Source organism: Jaculus jaculus, assembly GCF_020740685.1.
Source record: "Jaculus jaculus isolate mJacJac1 chromosome Y unlocalized genomic scaffold, mJacJac1.mat.Y.cur SUPER_Y_unloc_2, whole genome shotgun sequence".
NCBI classification, from domain to species: domain Eukaryota; kingdom Metazoa; phylum Chordata; class Mammalia; order Rodentia; family Dipodidae; genus Jaculus; species Jaculus jaculus.
In genome coordinates, this window is record NW_025423387.1 from 952089 (window position 1) to 978189 (window position 26101).

General features: G+C 40.1%; 2 protein-coding genes across 2 annotated transcripts in view; both read right to left on the reverse strand.

Moving 5' to 3' along the window:
* LOC101611007 (spartin) overlaps window positions 1-26101 on the reverse strand; it is a 565832-nt gene that overhangs the window by 418972 nt on the left and 120759 nt on the right.
* On the reverse strand, window positions 1454-25858 carry LOC123457189 (gametocyte-specific factor 1-like). The gene is made up of 9 exons (XM_045141193.1): window positions 25810-25858; window positions 24035-24078; window positions 20054-20154; window positions 10426-10552; window positions 9727-9810; window positions 9212-9278; window positions 5125-5207; window positions 3435-3468; window positions 1454-1490 (listed from the first exon to the last, which is right to left on the reverse strand). Coding segments are annotated over exons 2-8 (480 nt in total). The 5' UTR covers window positions 24036-24078; window positions 25810-25858; the 3' UTR covers window positions 1454-1490; window positions 3435-3451.

The window sequence follows — 26101 nt, forward strand, 5'->3', positions numbered from 1 at the left end:
GGTACCTCTCTTAATATGCAACTGTCTAGACAGAATTGGGCTTCCATATCCAACACTTTGCAATGTCTAGCAATACCTACACAAGAGTCTCAGAGCAGGAGAAAAACATGATGACATTAAGTTAAAAGAGAATAATGGAGAAAGGCAGGCGATATGACAGAGAGCAGAGCTATGAAGGGAAAACTGGAGGAGGGGAAAGAAATACTATAGTTTGTTTTCCTTAAGTGTAGAAGTTGACAATAAAAACATATATTAAAAGATAAGCAGAACCTTCATAATTTCTCTAGAATTTTTATCTTTTCTAGGCTTATTCATGTTAGTTTGGAAACACTGTGTCCTGCATTCTAGGGTGATGATAATCTTGAGATTCTCTTACTTTTTTTTTTTTTTAACCTCCCGATTGCTAGGAATACAAGCATGCACAATTACATTTTGCTTATGAATGCTAGGGATTCCACCCCTGGCTTTGTGGATGCAAGGCAAGCACCCTACAAAGTTAGCTACATTTCAGTCTGTTCTTTTTATTTTGTGATATAAGGCCTTAATCTCTAGCCCAGGTTATTCTTGAAAACACACCTTTCTTCTTGACGCGGCCTTCCAATGAGATCCAAGGATCTTCATTTCTATTTCCTGTCTTGAGTCATCATGCTGGGGTTACACATATGCTCTACAAAATCTGGCTCTATTTGGTTTGGTGTGAATCTCATCCTAGTTATTAGACTTTACATCCAATGCATTTATATTCTGGGCCAATCTCCTTGGTCCCACTAGCAACTATATTTTCCATCTGGAATATGGAGAGATAAATACAAAATTATTATCCTATATTGAAAATACTCTGGCAGGAAGATATCCACATAAGAATGTAGCACTTTGCTGTGTAAATGCTATCACCATCTAAAAGTCTGTACATGAATCCATGCATGGATCATAAAAGGTTCACTTTTGTTTTCTTTTTGGTGATTGAGTGTCTCATTCAAGTCCAGGGTGACTGAGGCTCACTTGGTAGTCCTGAACTGTGCCTGAAACTCATGGAGGTACCTCATAACTTTGTCTCCCTTGTGCTTGGGTGAAAAGCATGCAACAACACACTACAAAAGTCTCATTGTCGTACTTGCTTAAAACATATTGGTCCATGTTTCTCAGAGTAAAGAAATGCAGGTACTTGTTTCAACCTATGTTACCAGTTTACTCTAGCCAGATCCTTTATGATAACAGTACAGCACTATGTGTTCAGTAACTAGAATGGTGTGGCCTTTTATTTTTGCACAGTAGGTATTTAAACTGTTAACGTGTCTAATTCAGCAATGTTCAGGAGGATTTTGGGATCAAACAACTCTGGCATTACAGACATAGAGAGGAAAAAAAAGAGCAGATGCTTTTAAACTTGAAAATCATGCAGTTTACTTTATATATCATTAAACTTGGAATAAAGCAAGTAAGAATCCTTGGATAGGAGGGATAAGGAAGATTCTTCTAGATTCTGGCATCTGTAAGGAAATGAGAAAAAAAGTTCTTACTTCCTTTAACTGAGTATTACCAGCCATATCTGAGACACATATACAACCCAGGTACTTCTAAATGTCTGCGTTGGGTGTCCATTATGGATAATGAAAGAATACCAATAGGCTTCAAAACTTTTCCTCTTTATTACCACTGAATACATGAACCTTGCTAACTGAATTAAAATCTATGCAGCCATCAATGTACACATCTTATGTCAAACTGTGTCTTTTCAAATTTCAACAAGTGAGGAGGTATGACCCTATGAACTGTGTATTTTTAACAATTCTATATTAATTCCAATCAACTTATGTTAGTAACTCTTTTATCGGGTAGCCTTATTTTCTCATTAATGCAATTATATCTATATGTGTTTGCTTATATATAATTTTTAAAGTGACTATTCCATGGAAAAGATGAATCTTTATTTACATTTTTCTGCTTGCTTGTGCTTCCTTGTGCATGGATCTGTGTTCTTTTGTCTTTGTATGTTGCATGCCAGCATTTCTTGCTAATGAAAATGAAAAGCAGTTACTTGTGCCCACTTTTACATTTGAATTTCTGTGTTTTGTTGAAGAACTAAACCTGGATGAGCAGGTTGCCATCAAGAACCTTTAACTGCTGAGCTTTCTCCCCACACAGCATGTAATTTTTTGAAAGCTGTATGGGAGAATCTATTGTGGACTAGGCTGTCCTCAAATGTATAAAGCCAAAGATTATCTTCAAATCCTTTTCCCTCCTGCTTGTACATCCCTGCTTTTGAGATTAGTTTTATATCACCACAACCAGCCTTTTATTTTTGTTTATTTATTTGCAAATACAGAGAGAGAAAGAGAGATCAAGGCATGCAACAGATTACTGCTACCACAATGAAATCCAGATTCACAGGACCCATGTATGTATAAGGTCATATAGGTACTGAGGCATCAAGCCCAGGATATAAAGCTTTGTGAGGATGTGGCTTTAACTGTTGAACATATAGTTTTTCATACTTGCTCCTTAAGGAATAAATCATACTTCTACTTCTATTATATCCTTCCAAACAGCTAGAGAATTCTGTTAAAATTCTTCAAAAAATGCTTCATTTATTTTAATTAAGATGATTTAAAATTGCTGGATATAGTGGAGCCCTATATAATCTCAGTACTCAGGGACATTTTAGCTTTAACATCTTTAGTTCAAAGCCCCTGTACACAGTAAGATACTACCTCTGAAGTAAAAAGAAAATTCATACCAAACAATGGCAAACTTTCTTTCACCTCATGACTTTCATAGAAAAATAACTTTTCATAGTATAAGAGCAAACAGTTCAACTCAAAGCATGAACATCTATACTTGACTTTATATAGAGAAACTTTTAGGATTTTATTGTAAGAGGTGCTTTAAGAAACTAAATAGAATTCTACGGTGTCTGATCACTAATCATCGAGGGAAGCATATCAGAAAGGAATTCACAGTTCACCCTTTTCTAGCAATAATCCATATATTGTTCCTTCTTCTTTCCTTCTTCTTTGTTCTCCCTTCTGTCTTCTCCCTCTCTCTCCTTCCTTCATCTTTCTCTCTTTCATTCTCCTGCCTCTTCCTGTTTGTTCTTTTCTGGGACTGTCTGACTCAACCATAACCTGACTCAGAAGACAGCGTGTGGTTGCATGACACGCGCATACTCATGGAAATATTCGTACCTCTGCCTAATGGAGAAGTGCTAGATTACAGCCATAAGACACCCATCCAGCTACAATTCTAATTTACCTACTAAATGCTACTTCATTACTGTTGAAGGCCATAATTTAAGCTATATACTTAAAAAAGTACATATCCCAAGGTTTAATTTGGCATCATAATCTGAAAGAAAATTGGAATCAAAATGCTTCAGGTCCAGTTAAGTCTAGTTTGCATCTGAAGATGCACCAAAATGTAAGTCAAACACTTACTTGTGAAAGATGTTCATTTACTGTCCATATCCACCTATGAACACAAAAGTTCCACATTAACATACCATGCCAAATGAAAGTTACTCCACTCTCAATGTGTATAAAACACAGATTGCCAATTATTTATTGTATATATTGTAACATTTCAAAAAATTCAAAATTAGTGAAAGGATACCACTTGAAGTTTAAGGAAAATAGTTCTTTACCTATCAAGCGTTTGCGACAGTAACACAGAAGCATTGTTGGGCCTTGAATTCCTGATCCTCCTGCATCAGCTTCCCAAGTGCTAAAATTCCAGGCATATGCTAACATTCCTGGCTCTATTAAGCCAGGTCGGTAGTATGTGTATGAGGTGTATGTACGTACCATGCCTTGTGCACATTCACACAGATCATAGAGAATTTTTGGTGTCTTCCATTCACCTGCTGGTCTACTTTATTATTATTATTATTATTATTATTATTATTATTATTTGTTTTTTGGGATAGATTTTACCCTAGCCCAGGCTGACCTGGAATTCACTATGGAGTCAGAGTGGCCTTGAACTCATGGTAATCCTTCTACCTCTGCCTCCGGAGTGCTGGGATTAAAGGTGTGCACCACCACACCCAGCTCTGCTTGTCTTCTTCAAATGGAGTCTCATAGAAACAGAAACTGCCATATTTAGTCAAGCTGGCTCAAGACCTTAAAAGCCAGCTGGCCATTCTAAATGAAGACATAAAGAAATGCAAGGATGAATTCCAAGAATCATCAAGAAAATCAGAAAATGATGTGAAAAGGGAGCTTCAGAGAGGGATGGAAATTATACATAGAAAAGTAGTAGAAAATGAAAACTTAATTGAACAAGTCCAAAACTCTCTAGAGGCTCTCAAGAACAGAGTCAGCCAAGTGGAGGATAGAAACTCTCATCTGGAAGACAAAATGGAAGAAAAAGATCAAGAGTCCACAAATTTCAGTAAGTTCAAAAGTTCCTGTGAACAGAACATGAGGGAATTAAGGGATACACTTAAACATCCTAATATTAGGACCACTGGAATAACAGAAGGAGAAGAAATACAGACCAAAGGCATGGAGAACTTATTTAACAAAATATTGGAGCCTGACCAATTCTTCAGTCTCCACTCCACAGAAAGACTTGGATTACACCTGCAGGTGGATATACCCAACTATTTATGTGAATGCTGGGATACAGAACTCAAGGAAAATCAGACCTTCAGGTCTTATGTGAAAACATTCTTCCCCAATAAGCCATTCCTCTAGTCCTGTTTTGGAATCTCATTTAGTGAATTCTTTGTTTTGGAAAATAAAAATACATAAAACAGGAGATGTTTAAAGGCAATCTTCTATTCACTCAAAATTTAGCTCAAGTAATACTAAAGATTTAAAGGGAATTTGGATGTCAAAGTAACACTAGAAAGTTTGTATCATGGGCTTGAAAGCTGACTGATGTAGGTACTTTCTCTGTAGACATGGCAGCCAAGACCAGAAGGCTGAAACTCCCAAGTTAAAGTCACCAGAATCCAAAGAAAACATCTAGGTGTGGTCATGTGCACTTGTAACCACAGTAATATTGGGGTGGAGAGACCTGGCTGCGAAATGCAGCATGTTTGACTGGAGCAAGGCACCCTACATTCTGCTGTGGCCAACGCAGTGAAACACTATTGAAGCATTTTGCCTCCATGTTACTTACTGTTTTTCCATGGCTGAGTCTTTGGAACTTGCTTGCCTGATGCCAGATTACTTTTATGTTCCATAGCTGTGTTGCTTGCAGGACTACATAAACAAGCAAAGAAGAATAATACCATTATGTCAGCGTATCAAAATTTTTTCTGGTAGGCCCACATTATCTCGCAGAATGTGACTTTAATCTCAGTGAAAGACCACCTTCTTTAATCTGAAATGAAAATCCATTTCAAGCAACCTGAATTTTATTTCCACTTCCCTGGAATGTTCCCTATTCTGAATACTCATTAGCTTGGGACCAAGAAGTTTCATTTTGTAGAAATTAAGGTTAACAATAATGACATCCACTGCCTTGTTGAGTGGCATGATCATTAACTCACCATTTGTGAAAATAATATACCTTCACATTAAAAATGCCAAATATCAGGCCTCGAGAGAAGCATTAAAATTGTCTAAGGTTCTTTCTTCACTAGTGTAAGGACTCATATTTGAATACCCAGTACCCCGTATCACCAGATGAATGTAATAATGCATGCATTTGGAGTTCATTTTCAGTGGATGGAGGCCCTGGCATGCCCATGTATACTCACTTTCTCTCCCCTCAACCCACCCTACATATACAATACATGGCAAATAAATACAATATAAAATCTGGTGATATAAGCCTCTTAATACTGAGGCAAATTTACATTTGTAACTGTTAGAATTCATCTTTCAGATTTTTTATATTGCTGTTGGCAATATAGCATACCCTTAAAAATTATCAACAGTGGCAGTCATGGTGGCACTTACTTTTAATCATAGCACTGAGGAGGCAGCAGAATAATCAGCAAGAGTTTCAGGCCACACTGAGACTACATAATTAATTCCAAGTCAGCCTATGCTAGAACAAGAACTTACCTCAAAATAAATAAATAAGTAAATAAAAATTATCAACTCACTTCAGTAACCCTGAAACAGAAATTTAGAATTTCATGTTCGGGAACATAAAATACAAAGAGTACATGGTAGCACACACCATAAATCCCAACACTTGGAAGGTGAAGCTGCGTGCATTGCCATGCTTTAGGCCACAGTGTGCTACAGCTGAATTCAAGGACAGCCTATACTAGAGTGAGACCATGCCTCACAAAATATAAAGAAAGTTGATAAAAGCCTAGCTACTATTTCCAGACATTGTGGTACATGTCTTAAATCCCAGTACTCAGGAGTTAGAGGTAGGAGAATCTCTCTGAGTTCAAGAACAATGTGGGACTATTCTTTCATTGTCAGTCTGGGATAGAATGAGACTCTACACAGTAAAACAAAAGGAAACAAGCAAACAAACAGGAAAAAGAAAAAAAAATAAGATTATAAAAAGGCAATTTTATTCTATTCTTTTCAAATCCAGATAAAGTCTTAATTTTTTTTGGAACTATTCTTTTCTGTTTAATGTTGGGAAATGAGAAATCTGAGGTTTGAACTTCTTATAAAAAGTAAGTATAAAGAGTAATGATTCCTTTTGTTACCCAATGAATACACTGGACTTCCCAATCTCAAACTATTGTAAAGACTCCCCTCTAACAGAGTCAGGGTGTCTGGAGTAAAAATGACTTAAGTGGAATGGCTTCAGAATTTTTGTGGAGACACGATGTGCAAACCTTTATGGGTGCATGTGTGGAGACAGGAGGATGGCACTGGTGTCTTCCTTGAGGATTCTTCACTTTACTTACTTTGCCAAGGTACTTCACTTGAAACCACAGAGTTCTTCGCCCTCACTTTGGCCCAGGAAACCTGTCTTTACCTCCTGAGCCCTTAGACTGCAAACCACTGGCTGTATCTATCGGTAATCATATGAGTGCCAGGGAATCACAACTCTGCTTCACTTTTATCTTCTCTTTAGTTTTTGTGTGAGACTTGGTCAACAATGAAAATGTGGTTAAAAAAAAAAAGTCACAAACATACCAGCTACAGTTATGGGCAGGTGGCTGCACATTTAAAGGCATTTGGTTGCTTAGCTGGCTTTCCCAGGTTCAATTCCTCAGCACCCATATAACATAAATCCAGATGTACAAAGTAGCACATGTTTGTAGACATTTTTTGCAGTGGTAAGAAGTCCTGCTGCTCCCATTCTCTCATATTCTATTTGCCAATAAAGAAACAATCTAGGAACTTACAAAAGAAAACAACCAAGAATGACAAGGAGTACTGCTCCTCTGTAACCCAATAAGGTAACATTTTTGTGCTTTCACTGATCAATAACAATACCATGATCGTGTATGAAAGAAGAAATAGGGAAAAATACCACTAAAATTACCTGTTGAATATAACCAATGAAACACCAGCAACAAGGAAAGATTGTGGACTTTGCCTTGCCTTGCCTCCTGAGTTGCATTGCCACTTTGTTGCCTTCCCTCTTTATTTATTTTCCTCTTGTATTAACTTGCTTCTTGCTTTCACTCTTGCCTCACCTGCTACCATGCCTTAACTTGCCTTTTCCATCATGCCCTGAATGTCTTGCCTTGAGTTACATCCTCCCTTACCTTGTTCCTTGACTTGCCTCTTGTCTTGCCTTAACATGCCCTGCCTTATCACTTGCCTTGCATTGCCTCTTTCCTTGCCTTAGCTCTTGCTTTGACATGCTCCTGAATTGCTTTGCCTGCAGCCTTTCCCTAACTTGCATCTTGAATCACTCTGCCTCTTCCCTAACTTTGTGGTGCCCTTCAGTGGGCTAGCCTTGTGCAAACTTGCCTCTTGGTTTGCTTCACCTCTTGCTTTCTCTGGCATGTTGCATATCCTGTTGTCTGGCCTTTCCCTTTGCCTTGTCTGTTGATTGGCATTGCATCCCCTTGCCTTATCTGTTGGGCAGCATTGCCTTTTCTTTGCCTTATTTTCCCTGTACTGTCTCTTACCACGCATGCCTATTCATCTTGCCTCATGCCTAGCATTATTTTCCCTGGTGCCTTACCTTCTCTCTTGCCTTGCTTTCCTCTTTACTTGCCTTACTTGTAGTCTTGCCTGGCCTATTGACTTGCTTTACCATGCCTTGCCTTGACTGCCTTGCCTACCCTCCTTCCTTGTATGATCTCTTGCCTATCTACGCTCTTGCCTTCCTTCAATCTCGCCTTTCCTGACCTGCCTGTCTTGCGTAAACTCCTACACAACCTTCCTTCTTGCTTGGCCTATAGAGGTCCCTGGCCTTTCATGCCTAGGCTCTGGACCTTCCTGGCCTCTTGTCTCTTATATGTCCTCTTGTCACCTGCCTGGCCACTTTCTATGCTGCCTAACAGCCTTGCCTGGCCCCTTGCCTTTTCTGGCTTCTCCTCCTCCCTTGCTTACCTCTTCCCAGGCCATGCCGTTGCCTCTTGACTTGCCTTTCACCTTGTTTGCCAGGACTGTAGCATGCCCTGGCACTTTGCCTATGCTCCTTCTTTCCTGGCCATGATTCATGGCAAGCCTTCCCTTTGCCTTACCTATTCTCTTCCCTTATGTGGCCTCTTCCTTTGCCTTGCCTGTCCTCTTGCCTTAAGTGGACATACTTTGCCTGGGCTCTTGCCTTGCTATTGTTTCTTATTTGCCTTGCCTTATGTTGTCTCACCTCATACCTTGCCTTGCCACACAGCTGTCCTTGCCTCCCTTGCCCCTTGCTTTGTCTCTTCCTTTATCTTCCCCTTTCCTGGAATGGACTCTTGCCTGGCCTCACCTTGACTATAGCCTTGCTTTGTCTCTTTCCTGCCCTCTTGTATTAATTCTCCTCTTCCATCACTTTGACTCTTGCCTCAGCTTGCCTTGGCTCTTGCTTCCCATGCTTCCTTCTTGCCTTTCCTTGCTGTGCCTGTACACTAGTCTTGAGTTCCCTCTCCTTGCCTCTTGTTTCTCCTGGTATTTTGCCTAACCTTTTGCCTTGCCTCTTGCTTCTTTCCTTGACTCTGGTCTCTTGATTTGCCTCACATCTTGACTTTCTTTTCTCTTGCCTTTCCATTCTTTCCCTTTCCTTTTTTTCTATCATTAATTCTTTCTTTGTTTCTGTTTATTTTTCCTTTCTTTCTTTTGTTTTTGTAATGGAACACATAGAGTTTAGGAGGTACCGGAGAGAGGAAAACCAATGCATTTACCATTTATTGTCACAGAACCTGGTTGTGCCCCAGATAAACGGGGTGGTGTTATTCTCTTCAGCCAATTCTGCCAAAGGAAGCAAAAATTCATTTGTGACAACCAACATAAGACAGAGTTATAGTTCATTGTAAGATGATCAGTACAACCTCTAATTTTGTAATACAAGTAAAACTTGATCATTTACCCCCCCATGTGACATATAGGTAGGAATTTAATTATAGGATATAAATGCTGAGAATACATAATATTACCTTTGCCTCATAACATCAAACACATATATCAAATAGAATTTATAAGAGAAAGCATATGTCAAGAAGTGATTTTACCAGTTGAGAGGCACAGGCTATTCTACATGTTTGGTTAGTGACACAAATGAGCTCAACTGAGGGCCCATGAAAATTAGTAAGGCTTTTGAACAATATGGTATGGTAAAAAAAAAGAAAATTTTCCTTCTGTCTTAGGTAAATGGCTTGAGATTTACATATGCTGATGTAAAAGATGTAGAGACATTTACCTTTATCCCAGTCTTCATCACAAGGAGGGTGCAGCAATGTGCTCTCAGGCAGAGTTTCTTCTCCAGGGTTCCTGGTGGGAATGACTGCAAGACAAGAAATTTATACATAAAGGGAGACATGTTATTGTGCAAAAGGTATTACACCTTACAAGGCAGTTTTGTTAAAAACATGGTTAGAACAAAAGTTGGCAAGATAAGAAAAGGAAGCAGAAACAAAGACAAACATCATATACATGGCAATAAAAAAACATATAGACATTGATACAGCTAAGATACCTAGATATAGAAATAAATATATGTATGTATTGAGATGACAGCATTTGGTACTGGCTAGTGTCAAGGTCACTGTGTAGCCAAGGATGACCTCGAGTTCCTTGGTCCTCCTGCTTCCACCCTGAGTGCTGTAATTACAGGAAAATATGTTCCCATCAGATTCATTTAATGCTGAGGATCAAATAGGAACTTTGTGCATATATCAGTCAAGCCTTTTACAAACTTATCTCATAACCAGCCCCAAGAATATGAAGCAGGCTGTTTAAAAGGGAAAACAGTCTGATCACCGAACTTATAAAAATCTTGGAGATAAGACAATATACTGTGTTTTAAAAGATGAAAGCAGAATTCTGCTCACAATATAGCACAATGTACACATGAATGAGTCAGTTGTAGTTGTGGAACCTTTGAACTAGCCAGGCTTACCCACATCCTGCTCTATACAACACCTGTCATCACATATTGAGATATGATGACTGAGTTCAGCCCTTGGAACCAGGTGACGAGCATTGAATGGACATGTAGCCAATTGTTTTGCAACATCAGGATGATTCTGTGGAATCAAAATGAAGGAATCAGTTAACTGTTTAGTTTTCTTGAAGCCAAGAAGAATATATCAGCCTTTTATGGCTACTGACTCCTCTCAGGTTCCCCCAAAAATGTGCACTCAACTATAGTTGGTATATCCCTAATAGAAAATTAAGATGGAACTATTTATTCATACAAAGAATGTAAAAAAAAATATTTCAAAACCATCAAAATGTAAGTATCTTTCTAACGACTGTCAAAATGAACAACAAATCTCTATGATTATACAGAGGTAAGTAATCAATTTGAAGTGTATCTGCTAATATTTTTTCTTAGTATCATAAGGGCCATTGAGAAAGTAAAACATGTAATGGTCAAGTTCTGTGCATGTCTATAAAAGGTGATATTCATGATGAACCATAACTCCAGAAAGCAACACAAATGCATAGCTGCACTATTCTTGTTATTGTAGTATATGTTATAGGAAAATATCTATTTATAATGTAGCCTCTGGACTTCCAGCCAAGATGGTGACCACCTAGCTGTGCTGCAAATCCCAGGTAAAGAAAGGCAAGACATTAAGGCTTTTCTGGGTCTTCTTGTCAGTGGGAGGGCACGGGAAGGGGTGTTGGGGGGGACAGAGAATCGTGGATCCCCTTGTGGCCGGAAAGATCACCCCTACCACCTAATAGCCATCGTGCCCCTCTGCTGAAGCTCCACGCCCCCACAGCCACTGGGCCTTCCTGCACGCTCCAATTGCATACCAATCGATCCCTGCCTGCGGAAGCTTAAACTGCTCTGCACACTTGCCCACATTACTGTTCAGCAAGCCCAGTCCCACAGCAACTGCCACACAAGCCCAGACTGTGTCTCTCGCTTTTACCAGCTAAGGTGCACCCCCCCACACACCTGTCTGCAGGCGGCTGCCATCCTATATTCTCCTGTGGCGGACAAGCACAGACTGTTTCCAGGACCCAGTGTTCTCAGCCACATTTTGGGCTGATTCAGGGCTTGGTACCTTAGTCCCCCTCCAAGCTTGACACATTGCCTCTTGAGAATTCAGGCAACTTTGGCGTCCTTGTCAGGTAGTAGATAGACAGCTTTGGCAAGTGGGAGCCAAAGCCCAGGCTGCTTGGCACCTCCCGCAGTCTGCCTCAGATTCCCATTGCTAGAGCCTAGGCTATTCCACCCACCTACCTGCCATACACTGTCATGGGCAGGCCACAGAGCAAAGGAATAACATGAAAAATCAAATGCAAGAAAACCCAGATAGACCACCCAGTCCTACAATGAATGCATCTAACCAAAACATAGAAGAGTTATTAGTATCCGAACATAAAATTGAAGCTATGGGCAATGCAACCATGACCAACCTACTGATAGAACTTGCAGGAAAGCAACAAAGGACCAATAATTGTGTGGATGCTACCATCACTAAGCTAGAATAAATCTCTTAAGAGTTTAAGGGAGAGTGAAAAAAAAGAGGACCTTAAAAATCAGCTGGCCATAGTAAATAAAGACATACAGAAATGCAAGGATGAATTCCAAGATTCATCAAGAAAATCAGAAAATGAAGTGAAAAGGGAGCTTGACAGAGTGATGGAAATGATACATAGAAAAGTAGTAGAAAATGCAATCTTAATTGAACAAGTCCAAAAGTCCGAAGACTCTGTTGAGGCTCTCAAGAATAGAGTCAGTCAAGTGGAGGAGAGTAACTCTGATCTGGAAGAGAAGATGCAAGAATGGGTTCAAGAGTTCAAAAACTTAAGTGAGTTCAAAAGTTCCTGCGAACAGAACATGACGGAATTGTGGGATATACTTAAGCATCCTAATATCAGAATCATGGGAATACCAGAAGGAGAAGAATTTCAGAAAAGGCATGGAGAACTTATTTAACAAAATAATTGAAGAAAACATCCCCAGTCTCTTAAAAGAAAGGCCCATCAAGATACAAGAATCCAACAGAACTCCATACAGACTGGACCAAAGGAGAAACTCATCACGACATATTATCATTAAGACTCTAAACATTGACACCAAAGAGAAAATCCTAAAAGCAGCTAGGGAAAAACAACACACTAATTTAAAAGGTATCCCCATCAGAATTACTTCAGACTTCTCAATAGAATCCCTGAAAGCTAGAAAGGCCTGGAGTGAAACTCTCCATGTATAAGAACCTATGGATTCCAACCCAAACTACTCTATCAGCAAAAGTATCCCTCATAACAGATGGTGAAAGAAAAACTTTCTGTGACAAAACTCAGCTTTACAATTATATGAACACAAAACTAAACATACAAAGAGTATTTCAGGAAATTCTCCACAAAGAAGAAATGAAAACCAAACTCAAATGCCTACAAGAACCAGATCACAACCACCAAACCCAGAGTAAGCACAAAAAAAAAATTCTAAGGCCATGAAAACACCAACACACATCTACCATCACAATATGGCAGGGATCAAATCAAATCTCACAGTCATCACCCTAAATATTAATGGCCTTAATTCACCCATCAAGAGACACAAGCTGACAGGATGGATCAAAAAATTTGTCCCCTCAATCTGTTGCCTTCAAGAAACCCACCTCACCACTAAAGACAGACATGTCCTCAGGGTAAAGGGGTGGAAGACAATATTCCAAGCAAATGGGAATAAGAAACAAGGAGGTGTTGCTATATTAATATCAGATAAAATAGACTTCAAACCAAAATAATCAAAAAAGACAAAGAAGGCTACTTCCTACTCATCAAGGGAACGATCCCTCAAGAGGATATTAGAATCATAAATATGTATGCACCAAACACCAGGGCACCACAGTTCATAAAACAAAACCTACTTGACAATAAAACAGAAATAACCACCAACACCATCATAGCTGGGGACTTCAACACACCATTATCAGTAATAGACAGATCATCCAAACAGAAACTCAACAGGGATGTAAGAAAGCTCAACAAAACCATAGAGCACTTAGACCTAACGGACATCTACAGAACTTTCCATCCCAAATCCACAGACTACACATTCTTCTTAGCAGCCCATGGAACATTCTTCTTAAATAGACCATATACTGGGTCACAAAGAGGGCCTCCACATATTTAGGAAGATTGACATAATTCCATGCATGATATCAGATCACAATACTATATTGCTAGAAATCAACAACAAAAGACCAATCAAGAATCCCAATGGCACCTGGAAACTTAACAGCATGCTTTTAAACAACAAATCGATGGTGGATGAAATAAAAAATGAAATTGGAAAATTCCTGGAATTGAATGACAATGAGAATACATCATACAAAAACTTATGGGACACAATGAAGAGGGTCCTCAGGGGAAAGTTGATAGCACTCAATGCCTTCATAAAAAAGACAGAAAGATCCCAAATCAATAACCTAACCATCCACATAAAGGCACCAGAAAAACATGCAAAGTCCAATCCATAGAGCTCCACACGGAAAGAAATGATTAAAATTAGAGCAGAAATTAATGAATTGGAAACCAAGGAAAAAATTAAGACAATTGACAAAAAAAAAAAAAAAAAGATCTAGTTCTTTGAAACAATAAGTAAGGTTGACAAACCCCTGGCCAATTTGACCAAGCAAAAAAAGGATAAGCTTCAAATTAACAAAATTCAAAATGAAAAAGGAGAGATCACAACAGACATAAGTGAAATTGGGAGAATCATCAGAACTTATTTCAAAAACATCTACACCGCAAACAAACCCCAGATGTTTGCAGTGGTTGGAAGCCCTAGCGTGCCCATTCTATCTCTTTCTCTCTATCTGCCTCTTTCTCTGTCTGTCTGTTTTTCTCAAATGAATACGTAAAAATAAACAAAAAATTAAAAAAAAAAAAAACTTCTACACCACAAAACTGGGTAATGTGAAGGGCATGGATAAATTTGTGGATACATACAATCTATCAAAGCTAAACTCATAGCGTATTAATCACCACAATGAACCCATCACACTCATGGACATTGAAAAAGTAATTAAAAAAAAAAAACCTCCCCAAAAAGAAGAGTCCAGGACCAGATGGCTTCTCAGCTGAATTCTATCAAACCTTCATGGAAGAACTCAAACCAATCTTCCTAAAACTGTGTCACACAATTGAAGAACAGGTAAAGCACCCAACTCCATTTATGAAGCTGGTATCACCCTAATTCCAAAACGAGGCAGAGATGCCACAAGAAAAGAAAACTAATGGCCTATTTCCCTAATGAACTTAGATACAAAGATACTGAACAAAATCCTTGCAAACCGAATCCAACAATGCATCAAAAGCATTATCCAACTTGACTAAGTGGGATTCATCCCAGGAATACAAGGGTAGTTCAACATACATCTTTCAATGTATTACACCACATAAACAAGATTAAACATTAAAAACCACATGATCATTTTGATAGATGCAGAAAAGGCCTTTGACAAGATACAACATCATTTCATGATCAAAACATTGGAGAGAACTGGCATGGTTGTTTCAGGTCTTAACATAATAAAGGCAATATACAAAGCTCTGAAGGCCCAAATATACATAATGGAGAGAGACTGGAGGAATACCCATTATGATCAGGAAAAAGACAGGGTTGTCCTCTCTCACCCCTGCTTTTCAATATAGTACTGGAAGTCCTAGCTAAAGCAATAACACAGGACAAAGAAAGAGAAGGGATACAATTTGTAAGGAAGATGTTAAGTTAGCTCTATTCGCTGATGACATGGTTGTATATTTAAGAGACCCAAGAGACTCCATCCCAAAACTCCTGAAGGTGATTAACTCCTATAGCAAAGTATCAGGTTACAAAATCAATACACAAAACCAGTGGAATTTCTACATGCAAATGACAGAGATACAGAGAAAGAAATAAGAAATAAGTCCCATTTTCAATAGCAACAAAAAACAAAATAAAATAAATAAAATAACTTGGAATAACATTAATCAAGGAAGTGAAAGATCTATACAATGAAAAACCTCAAAAAAGAAATTGAGGAGGACTTGAGAAAATGGAAAGACTTCCCATGATCCTAGATAGGGAAAATTAACATTGTGCAGATGACAATCCTACCAAGGCAATATATACATTTAATGCAATTCCCACTAAAATCCTTACAGTGTTTTTCACAGAGATAGATGATCTCAATGTTCATATGGAGAGTCAGAAGGCCTCGCATATCCAAACATATCCTCAGCAAAAGAAATGCCTCTGGTGGCATCATCATTCCTAATCTAAAGCTATATTACAAAACCATAGTAATAATAACTTCATGGTACTGGCAAAAAAAAAAAAAAAGACAGGAGTATAGACCAAGGGAATAGACTTCAGGACCTGGGCTTTGGGTCAAACAACTCTAGCTACTTGATATTTGACAAAGGCCCAAACAATATAGGCTGCAAACAAGACACTATCATCAACAAATGGTGCTGCACAAACTGGATAATCATGCAGGAAACTGAAACGTGATCCACACATTTCACCCTGCACTACACTTAAATCCAAATGGATCAAAGACCTCAATATAAGACCAGAAACTCGAATACTACTGGAAGAAAATTTAGAAAGTACTTTCCATGACATAGGAATGGAAAAAGACTTCCTGAACAAAACCCCAATAGCTCATGACCTTAAAAACTCACTCAACCAATGGGATCATATGAAGCTGAAGAGTTTCTTTACAGACAAGCATACAATAAGCAAACCAATAGATTACCCAGAGAATGGGAGAAAATATTTGCGGGTTATTCAACTGATAGAGGCCTAATCTCTAGAATCTCAAAGAACTAAAGAATCTAAACCATAAGAAGTCAAACACCCCACTCACAAAATGGGACACAGAGTTAAACAGGCAATTCACAAAGGAAGATACACAAATGGCAAACACACAGTTAAGAAAATGTTCATCATCCCTAATCCTCCCAGAAATGCAGATTAAAACAACCATGAGATTCCAATTTACCCAAATAAGGATAGTAAACATCAAAAAATCAAACAAAAATAAATTCTGGCAAGGATGTGGAGAAGTAGGAACACTCATACACTGTTGGTGGGAATGTAGGATGGTACAACCACTCTGGAAAGCAATATGGAGACTCCTGAAAAAGTTGACTATAGAGATACCAACAGACCTAGTTATTCCCTTACTGGGCATCTACCCTAAAACCTTCCAACCACAGGCCAGAGAGATTTGCTCAACTATGTTTGTAGTGGTTCAAATTGTAATAGCTAAGAGCTGGGATCAATCCAGATGTCCATACCAGAAGAATGGATAACTAAGATGTGGTATATTACACAATGGAATTCTATATAGCAGTAAGAAAAGAATGACATTAAATTTGAGGAAAATGGTTAAACCTGCACCTGATCATTCTCAGTGAACTTACCCAATCACAGAAAAAAAAAATGGCCACATAGTTTCACTCACCTACAGCACCTAACCTGAATCTACCCAAGATACCTTACATATCCAGCAAGCACCTCATGGACTAGACAATAGGATGGATAGGGAGGATGGGGAGGGTATTAAAGGGTGGAAAACAGTAATCTGGAACCAAACGGCAATGGTACCATAAAATTCTACTTCCAAAAAGTCAGACCAGGCCCTTACAGGAAACACCTGAACCACAAGACACTGGAGAGGGTAGTATCAACTCTAACCTAAACCTTCTACATCTTCCCTCCTTATCTCTCTCTACCCCCACTCCTCTCTAAATCTTGTATATTAGTTATACTTTTCCTTATTTTCTTAGTGGGCACTGAACTGTAACTCCCAGTACCAGCATGGGGCTATCATCCACAATGAGCTTTTGATCAGAGAAACTTACAAGGTTTCCTAAAAGACAGACAGATTCCTGTTGGAGTACTTGATGACCCACCAAAGGTTAGTTGTAAGACCCTATTGTTGAAGACACCATATGTACCTGACACGTAAAATGGAACGGCATGGCTGGAAGCCAGGAGAGAGCCAGTCCCCAGACATCAGCTTATCTTGTGCCAGTAGGTGCTACATGGGCGACTTGGGGAAATGACCAATACCTGTCCAACCAACTCATGGTGCAGCCTACTTAGCAACAAGCAACCTGTCGTGATGTACACACAACTGCAATAGTGGCATACAGCCATGGTGGGGAATCAGCTGTTCTTAATTTGGCTAACTGATCCCCTCAGTGGTATGGGACACATAGCTGGAGCTCGCAAACAAGTCAAAATCATATCCAAACATAAGCCCTCTCTCCAATATCAAGGTACCATCAATCATGGGCTACAAGATTACCTAAACCTATTAAACGATATATTAAAAAAGTAAGGGTTATTCATTTGTCCTGGAGCTAACTTACGTTCCACTGGAGAATCTACTTCTCTTTTTCAGAAAGATGCCGATTCTAAGTACAGAGCCACCCCATCATACCTCAAGAGGGCCCCTGCTGAAATTGGTGAAACTAGCAAGGGTGCTGTTTTCCTGATGAATCAGATACCAGAACAAGGGGGAAAAATCAACTCCTACCAGATCAGAGAGCCAGAGCCCCAGAAGCCCCCAACAGCTCATCACTGAAGCAGACAAAAATGAACCCAACATGGCTCAGGGAAATTTTGCAGAAGAGGGGGCAGAAAGAATGTCAGAGCCACATGTTGGGTCATGATATGCAGACATTTATTGTACCAATAACTATGGGCTAACTCCACAATGCATGACCCATATACCTTAAAAAGAGGGGCCAATGGGGAAGGGGTAGGTCACGGATGAGCCCAGTAATGATACCATACTGCCTGCATTTGCTGAATAAAAAGCTAATAAAAATAAAATAATAAAATAATGTAGCTGGCTACAGAGGATATAGAAGACTGATTATTTTTTAGATTAATGCACGAATACTTTTTTCAGTAATGTAAAGAGACTTTCAACAATTTGATATTTGCATTAGTTATCTAAAGTAAACAGAAAATTCAGATGATAGGAATAGCTTATAGGAAAATATTCCTGTATTAAACTAAAACCAAAAAAATTACTATTATCAACCAAATATTTTGGCAAATGTACCAGCAATTAAAAATGCACTAACAAGCCCAGTATGGTGGCACACACCTTTAACCACAGCACTTGGGAGGCAAAGGTAGGAGGATTGCCATGAGTTTGAGACCACCCTGAGATGCCATAGTGAATTCCAGGTCAGCTTGGGCTAGAGCAAGACCCTACATCGGAAAAAAAAAAAAAAAAAAAAAACCACATGAAAGATGTGGTTTTGGCCACCTACTCATTGACCCTACGCTGCAAAAAAGCTTCTCACTCATGCTCATATCGTGAGTAACACAAATTAAAAGGAACACAAATTAAATTCATCAACACACTCTCTCTCTCCCTCTACCCCTCTCTTCCTCCCTCCCTCCCTCCTCCCCCCCTACAACCTCCCCCCTCCATGCATCTAAAGACAACTGGAAATGGCTGGAGCCCTGGCCTGCCCATCATATCCATTCTCTCTCTTCTGAAAGCAGAAGTCTGTTTATTTGGGAAGAGACCAGGGAAAAGTGAAAATGGGACAGGAAAACAGAGGGTAATGGTTGAGTGGATTTGATGAAAATATATTATCTTGTATGGATGACCAACATTTTAGTAAGAGGAAAATGATGGCACATGATCCCACAGATTGGGAGGTGGAGAGAAGAGATCCTAGGGCATATTATCCACTGAGTTTAATTCACTCTAAGATCTACAGGTTCAGTGAGAAATCCTGGCTCAAACTAAGGTTGCTAGGTGTGGTGACACATGCCTTACATTCCACCACTCACAAGGCCAAAGCTGGAGAAACACTGTGAGTTTTAGACCAACCTGGGAGGCAGGTGACAAAGGCTATGACATGCCCATTCTTTCCCATCTCAAATAGAAATACGTACAAAAGATTACTTGAGAGACACTGTTTTTAAAGGATGTGACTGCCACCAGTTGAGGGAAGAAAACCAAAGAGAAAATACTGATGTATTCCCTTTCTCTAAGTGTTGGTATTTAACAAAAATAGACTCACCGAACCACTTTGACACTCATTTAAACATTTCCGTTTGGGGCTGGGAAGATGGAGCAGCAGTTAAAGATACTTTCTTGCAAACCCTGACAGCCTAGCTTTGATTCCTCAGTACCTATGATAAGCCAGACACATATGTCTGGAGACCTGCTGCAGTGGCCAGATGCTCTGGTTTGCATATAAACTAAACCACACTCATAAGTAAATGAAGGAGGGCAGGGAGAAAGGGAGGAAAGGAGCAGTAAAAGAGAAATAAGGCCAGGAAGTGGGAAGAAAGAAATCATTTAAGTTAAAATTACTTGTACTTTACAGATGTCTCCTTTTTTTGTTTGTGTTTGACCTTTTAACAATTCAGGATAGGGCATCTCCAGGGACGTGCTGTCCCTGTACACACAGTGACACTTCTAAGTGCCCAGATTAAAGACATATGCCTCCATACCATCTAAAATCTAGACATGTGAAGCACTTCAAATGTAATGAGAGGATGAATTACAAACAAAAAGTTAGCCTACCTTTTTGCACTTGATAAGGTGATAGGGAAACCTGCAGGCCCTGATGCGGTGCTTTTTATCATAAGGGCACTGTAATAGTCTCTCGGGGTCTGGAGATTCCACTGACAGAGAGAGGGAAGCACAGTTAAGTATAAAGCAGAGTAGAACCTTATGCGATTACCCCATTATGGGCCTGTTGGAATTTTCAATAAAATCTATACAAAATAATAAGTCTAAATAAAACATAACATTGAAATAAAGGGTGATTTAAAAATTGCAAATGAAAATATTTATAGTGGTGAGGCATGCTGTTAATTGCAGTACTCTGGAAGCCAAGGAAGGAGGATCATTTTAGCTCAAGGGATCCTGAGCTAGATAGGGAGTTCCAGGTCTTCCTGAACTAGAATAACAACTTCCTAGGGAAATAGAAACTGAGAAAAACCAAACATAAATAATGAAAATGTAACAATAAGAATAACATATTGTGTCTCTAGATATCTGGTATGGTAGGAGTTGAGGCTCCCAGGATTTCATCACTGAAGCAGATTTTAGCCAACATGGCTAAAGAAAATGTGCACAAGAGGGGGCTGAAAGAATATTAGAGCCACATGTTGGATCATTATGTACAGAGACCTTGACTCTTACCCATTACTGATGGCTAACCCTACAATGCACGACCCATAACGTGCTAAGAGGAGAGTATCTGTAAATCAGGGAGAAGAGGGAGCAGGCTGACAATATCATCAACATGACTTTATAGACACTGTGTACATAAATAATTTAAAAATAATTCCCAATTCTAATTTTTAAAAAAATCCTCTGGGCTATCATTGAAAGAAAACAAGCTCAGGAGAATCAGGAGTGGTATCAGTGAAGTTTCAGTTACTGTTTCATAGTACTTTCTGCTGACTACCTTTACTTAATGATAAGTGTAAATTAAACATCATTCCTTTATTTTCAAAACATGATAATTAGGATCATTTAAGTTCTATAGCCACTCCAACTACCATTTCCAACCGCCAAGTTAACATTTGAATTGCTACTAGTGTGCCACTCTGTCCACTTTGGCCCACTCCCCTTGCAAACACTCCCCAATCCAACTGGTCCCAGAAAAAGGTGAGGATAATTAAGCATTCCTATTACAAGGAATTTATGACATGAACAAATGCAATACACAACTCTCTGTGTCACCTACATTCTATAAAAGATCAGATGTATTAGTGCATAGACTTTTTAAAATTTCTGTTTTAACTTACTCCTATAAGTATTGCTGGTTACCCTAGGTAACTCATAAATGATCCCATTCCTTTAAACAGATAGGTAAGTTTCCTTTCCACATTTGGACTTCAATGGAGAAAAAAAGTTCTTTAATCCCTACCAAACTGTCTAAAGAAAAAGAAAGTATCTTCAAAAGTGATGAAATTACAATAAAACAAAACAAAAACAATAGGGAGAACCTCCTAAGTCTAAAACAACAGCACACAGAAAGGACTGTTGTGTGTTGGGGGGGCTTGGGGGGGGAAGAGGCACTAACCTATACCATATTATTGAAACTGTCATTAATATACATAAGGTTAACAGGCTGAACCTTACAAGTTAAACTTTGTGAATGGTGGTAAATTAAATGGTTAAGCACACTCTCTGTGAGGACAGGTGGCAAACTAGCAAAATACTCCTACCACCTATGAAGACAAGGAAAAAAGTAAGATAAACAATTCACATTTGGTAAAAAGTATATAAATCAGGAACCTGAAATGGAGAGCAGAACTCAGTGTGGAAATGGAAAAGATACATTTGCTGGAAGAGTAGTAAGCATGGGATTAATTGGTAACCATAATCCTGAGGCAAATTATCAAGGAAATGACTTGAAGACCAGAATGAATAGGAAGGGAAAAAGTCCTAGGGGATTGGAGAGCTTATGATTCAAGAAAAATTCTTCTTTTGCTATATATTTTAATTATTATTTCACTTATTTGAGAGAGAGTGAGAGGAGCAGATAAATGGGTAGAATGGGTGTGCTAGGGACTTCCGGCACTGCATGCAAATTCTAGATGCATGTGCCTCCTTGTGCATCTCACCTACGTGGGTCAGGAAAATTGATCCAAGGTCAATAGGCTACTCAAGTTAATGCCTTCACTGGTAATCCATGTTACCAGTCCAGCATCAGTTTATTTTATAAACTGAGAACACTGGCCCTATGTCCAAGGGTATATACTGTTATACCCCCTCTCTTCTACTTCATTGCACTAATCCCCTTCTTCAGTGGAGTTACCAGCCTTCACTGTAGGATCATGAATGTACAAGTTATCCTTCCCCCACTTCTCTGTCTGTGTGTGTGTGTGTGGGGGGGTGTATAGACAACATCACAAAATATACTTCCTACACTATGACTACTATATAACCAGCAATCATTTCCATTTTTGTAGTGTATTGTAGTGTCAGAATACACAGGGAACATTTACCGATCAAATTATGTTGTTTCCATTCATTTAATCCCTCCCATTACTAGTGAATGTTAGACCATGTCAACAACTGGTACACTGGACAAAACGTATGAGTCACACACTTTATATGTAACTGCCTATATAGGGGCATAGGTCAGAGAACTACCAGAAAGTTTTAGTGTTGGTTCTTGGTAATGTAGTTAAACTCTAATCTCCTTTTCTAGGTGAAAAAACATACCACTTATTTAGTTGCTAGGAATTAAGGCAACATTAAGCCTGCTAGGCAAAAATTGTACAAGAAAGTTATGTCCAGTGCCTTACGCATATTTTATAAGCTGAGAACTGTGGTGTATGAATATCTTGCATACTGGTCCTATGTCCAAGGGTATATACGGATATGCTCCCTCTCTTCCACTTCATTGCACTAATCCCCCACTTCAGAGGAATTACCAGCTTTCACTGTGGGAACATGAATGTACCTGTTTCCTCCCTTTCTTCTCTATCTCTCTGTCTCTCTCTGTCACTCTCTCTCTCTGTGGTGTATGTGTGTGTGTGCATGTGTGTGTGAATGTGTATAGACAATATGACAAAATATACTTCCTACACTATGGCTATGATATTCTTTCAACTCTTCTAGAATGAATGTTTCCTGAGCCTTAGAAAGCACTTGGTTAATCTCTTTGGGGTGAGCACTTAGCAGTCTACTTTCCTGGCTTCAAAGATTTTTTGTTGTTGTTGTTGTTGTTGTTCTTGTTTTACTATTCAAGGTAGAATCAAGCTCTAACACACTTAGACCTAGAATATATGATATAGCCGGGAACTCACAGTCTTCATCCTATATTACCTTCTGAGTACAAGGATTGATTGGGGGTGGGGGTAAGGGGAAAGGAGAGAGAGAGAAAGGGCATGGCAGGTATTCTATCCACTGTAAATGAGCAACAAATTAATTTCCCCTGGTGCCTCTGGCATATGTGGGTACTGAGGAAGTGAACATGGGTCCTTAGTGTTTGAAATCAAGTGCTTGTACCGCTAAGCCATCTCACCAGCCCTGAATTTGTGAATTTTGAGTTATTTCAGTATCTATCAACATCTCCCTGAAGGCGATTATAAGGATAGCAGTGAGAGTTGTACTCATATGTAATCTGCCAGTAAGCTTGTAATATTGACTTTATTTTGTTTTTGTTTTTGAAACAGAATCTTGATATGTTCCTCAGCCTGCCCTCAAATTTCTAATCCTCTTGCCTCAGTCTCCCCAGAGTTTGGTGTGCATGTATATAATAGCACACCTGCCCTTGATACCTCTTTAATGACTTAAATTTCACGTACCTTATCTCTGATGAGATCGACCATGAATAAAGGGTGGTGGTGTCATATGTAATGATACACAATAACATATATTATTTCAAGTTTGATCATATATATACATGAATACCATGCAGACCTTTTCTTCCATTCAAATTCAGAGTGACACTTGAACTTTTTACAACGAAAAGCAAACAAAACAAACATCAAATACATATAAACAATTTATATGTTTAAAATCAGATGTAATACATACTGTAATTGCCTTCAATGCTGACAGCAAAACTCTCACAGCAAATGCTAGGGAAGGAAAAGGCATGTTTTAATGGATTAGCAGTGAAATGTATCAAATGATAGCCAGAACAACTTTAGTACGTTGTTGAACTAAGACACACATGTTACTTGGGCCTTGAAAAGCCCGGGGGTGAGGCCTAGTTGAACTTTCTAAGCCAAGTTAGTTTGGTATCTACCTCTGGCCAGCTATGACTCAGCAGGGTGCCAAATGGCCTCTGGCCTGCTACTTCTGCATAGGGAGTCAAGAGTACCCGCCCCGTGCTCAGAACCAATTATCTCAAAAGTCACAGTATGCTACTGGCCCTTACCTCTCCCCCCCATCCTAGAATCCCCCACACACCTTCTCAACACTATATAGGCAACTGCCTGTAACAGTAAAGTGAGATCCTGCTTGGACAAGACTCCCCAGCCACTCAGTGTGCTTTTTCTCCAGTGACTAGGAGAGGTTCTGAGCCGTCCACACTCAACCTCCTCCTCAACCCCTTGGGAGGAACCAGTGGGCTGTGTCCTTCTTCAGCACTACTTGGTGCAGGAGCCTGGCACATGTTCATCAAAGGAAACCCTTAGTGATGTCCAAACATATTTCCCTTTATTATATCATTATTTGCAGTTTGAAGCATTTTATCACCCACTCCTAATTCATACTAGTGTAACGAAATCTAGGCCTAGTGATAGTTAAGTCATGTACATGTGCTAGCTTCAGTGACAACCTTTCAGTCTATTTTAAGGGTTACTGCAAAAGCCTGTTTTTGACGTAGTGTTAGGTTTTGATAATATTTAACAGTAGAGAAGGCCAGTAAAGATACAATACTATTAATTACATATTTGGATGAAAAATATAAGGTGTTGCGCTCTTCCTCCCAGTTCTTAAAAAAATATTACCGAAAGGGCAGGGCACTTTTGTTCCTCTGATCTAACACTGCTGGGTGCTAAATAAGTTTCAATCTTTTCTACTAGACGTCTCCTTCACCTTAAGTTATTAAATGAACTTGGGGGGGGGGGGGGGCAAAGCTACCGCTGTCTGAAACCAGTCACCTAGGAATCTTCTGGAATGGTGTTTTGTGTTCAGGTCCTGTCTATTAATTTAGGCAAGGTTTCCTTTGGCTCCTCACACAACTGCAAGGCACTTCTCTCCTATTCTATGGCAATAATAACAGGACTTAAAGTTGCTTAGAAATAGAAGTGATAGTTGGAGTCTGGTACCTCGCTGTAGTGACCACTGGATTGGCATAACGATCAGTGAGAGTCATTGTATTCCCAGTGACCACAGCATTGAGAGCCTGGCGTCGTGAGAGCGCAGTGTCCCATGAACAACGTGCCCCGTCCTGAGGGTTAGCAGGAGGTTTCCCTCAGGCGGCCATGACGGGAAGAAGCGGAGCGTGAGGCTGCTCTGTGACCTCTTAAGGGGGCTGGAGGCCTCCCTCGGGTGAGGATTCCCTTCCCTACAGCCAACACCGAGGAGAGAAACCCCCTTTTCCAACGCAGGCAGGGGCCAGCGATGGGAGCCAATACGGGCAGGCGGGGCAGAGGGTTCCCTAGAACACACTGGAAACAGGTGCGAGAGGTGTCGGAGCGGCGAGCGCTGGCCGCCAACGGTCTGAGCGCCGGAGAGAGCGGCCTTCACAGGCCCGGCCTGAAGAGCAGGGCGGGAAAAGGGAAGAGCGAGAGGAGGAAGGGCCCCGGAAGGTGAGCTCTGTGGAGGCGCTGCCCTGGCTAAGACGCCAGGGCCTTTCTTACCTCAGTGCAGGCGCTCGGACCACAGGCGACTCCGCCCGCAGCCACCGCCACCGCCACGGCCACGGCCACCGCCAAGGAAACGGCCACGGCCACGCGCGTCGTCAGCAACGCCCACTTCCGGCGGCGACACAAAGGCGCGCGCGCGTTCCGTGGCTCGTCCTGTGACGCGTGCCAGCTCCCACAGGCTGGGCCCCGTGCAGCGCGGCGGGCACCCACGGCGCCAGCCCCTTCCTCGCTGGGTCCGCGTGCGGCCGTCGTCACGTGTGAGGCCTTCGGGCGCGGTCCTCTACGA

Excerpts from the sequence above, each read along its gene's own strand:
- LOC123457189 (XM_045141193.1), bottom strand. Across the intron at positions 10,553-20,053 it reads ACCTTATCAAGTGCAAAAAG|AATCATCCTGATGTTGCAAA; the intron begins GTAGGCTAACTT and ends TTGATTCCACAG. Across the intron at positions 5,208-9,211 it reads AGGTTCTGTGACAATAAATG|TCCTGCAAGCAACACAGCTA; the intron begins GTAAATGCATTG and ends TTGTTTATGTAG.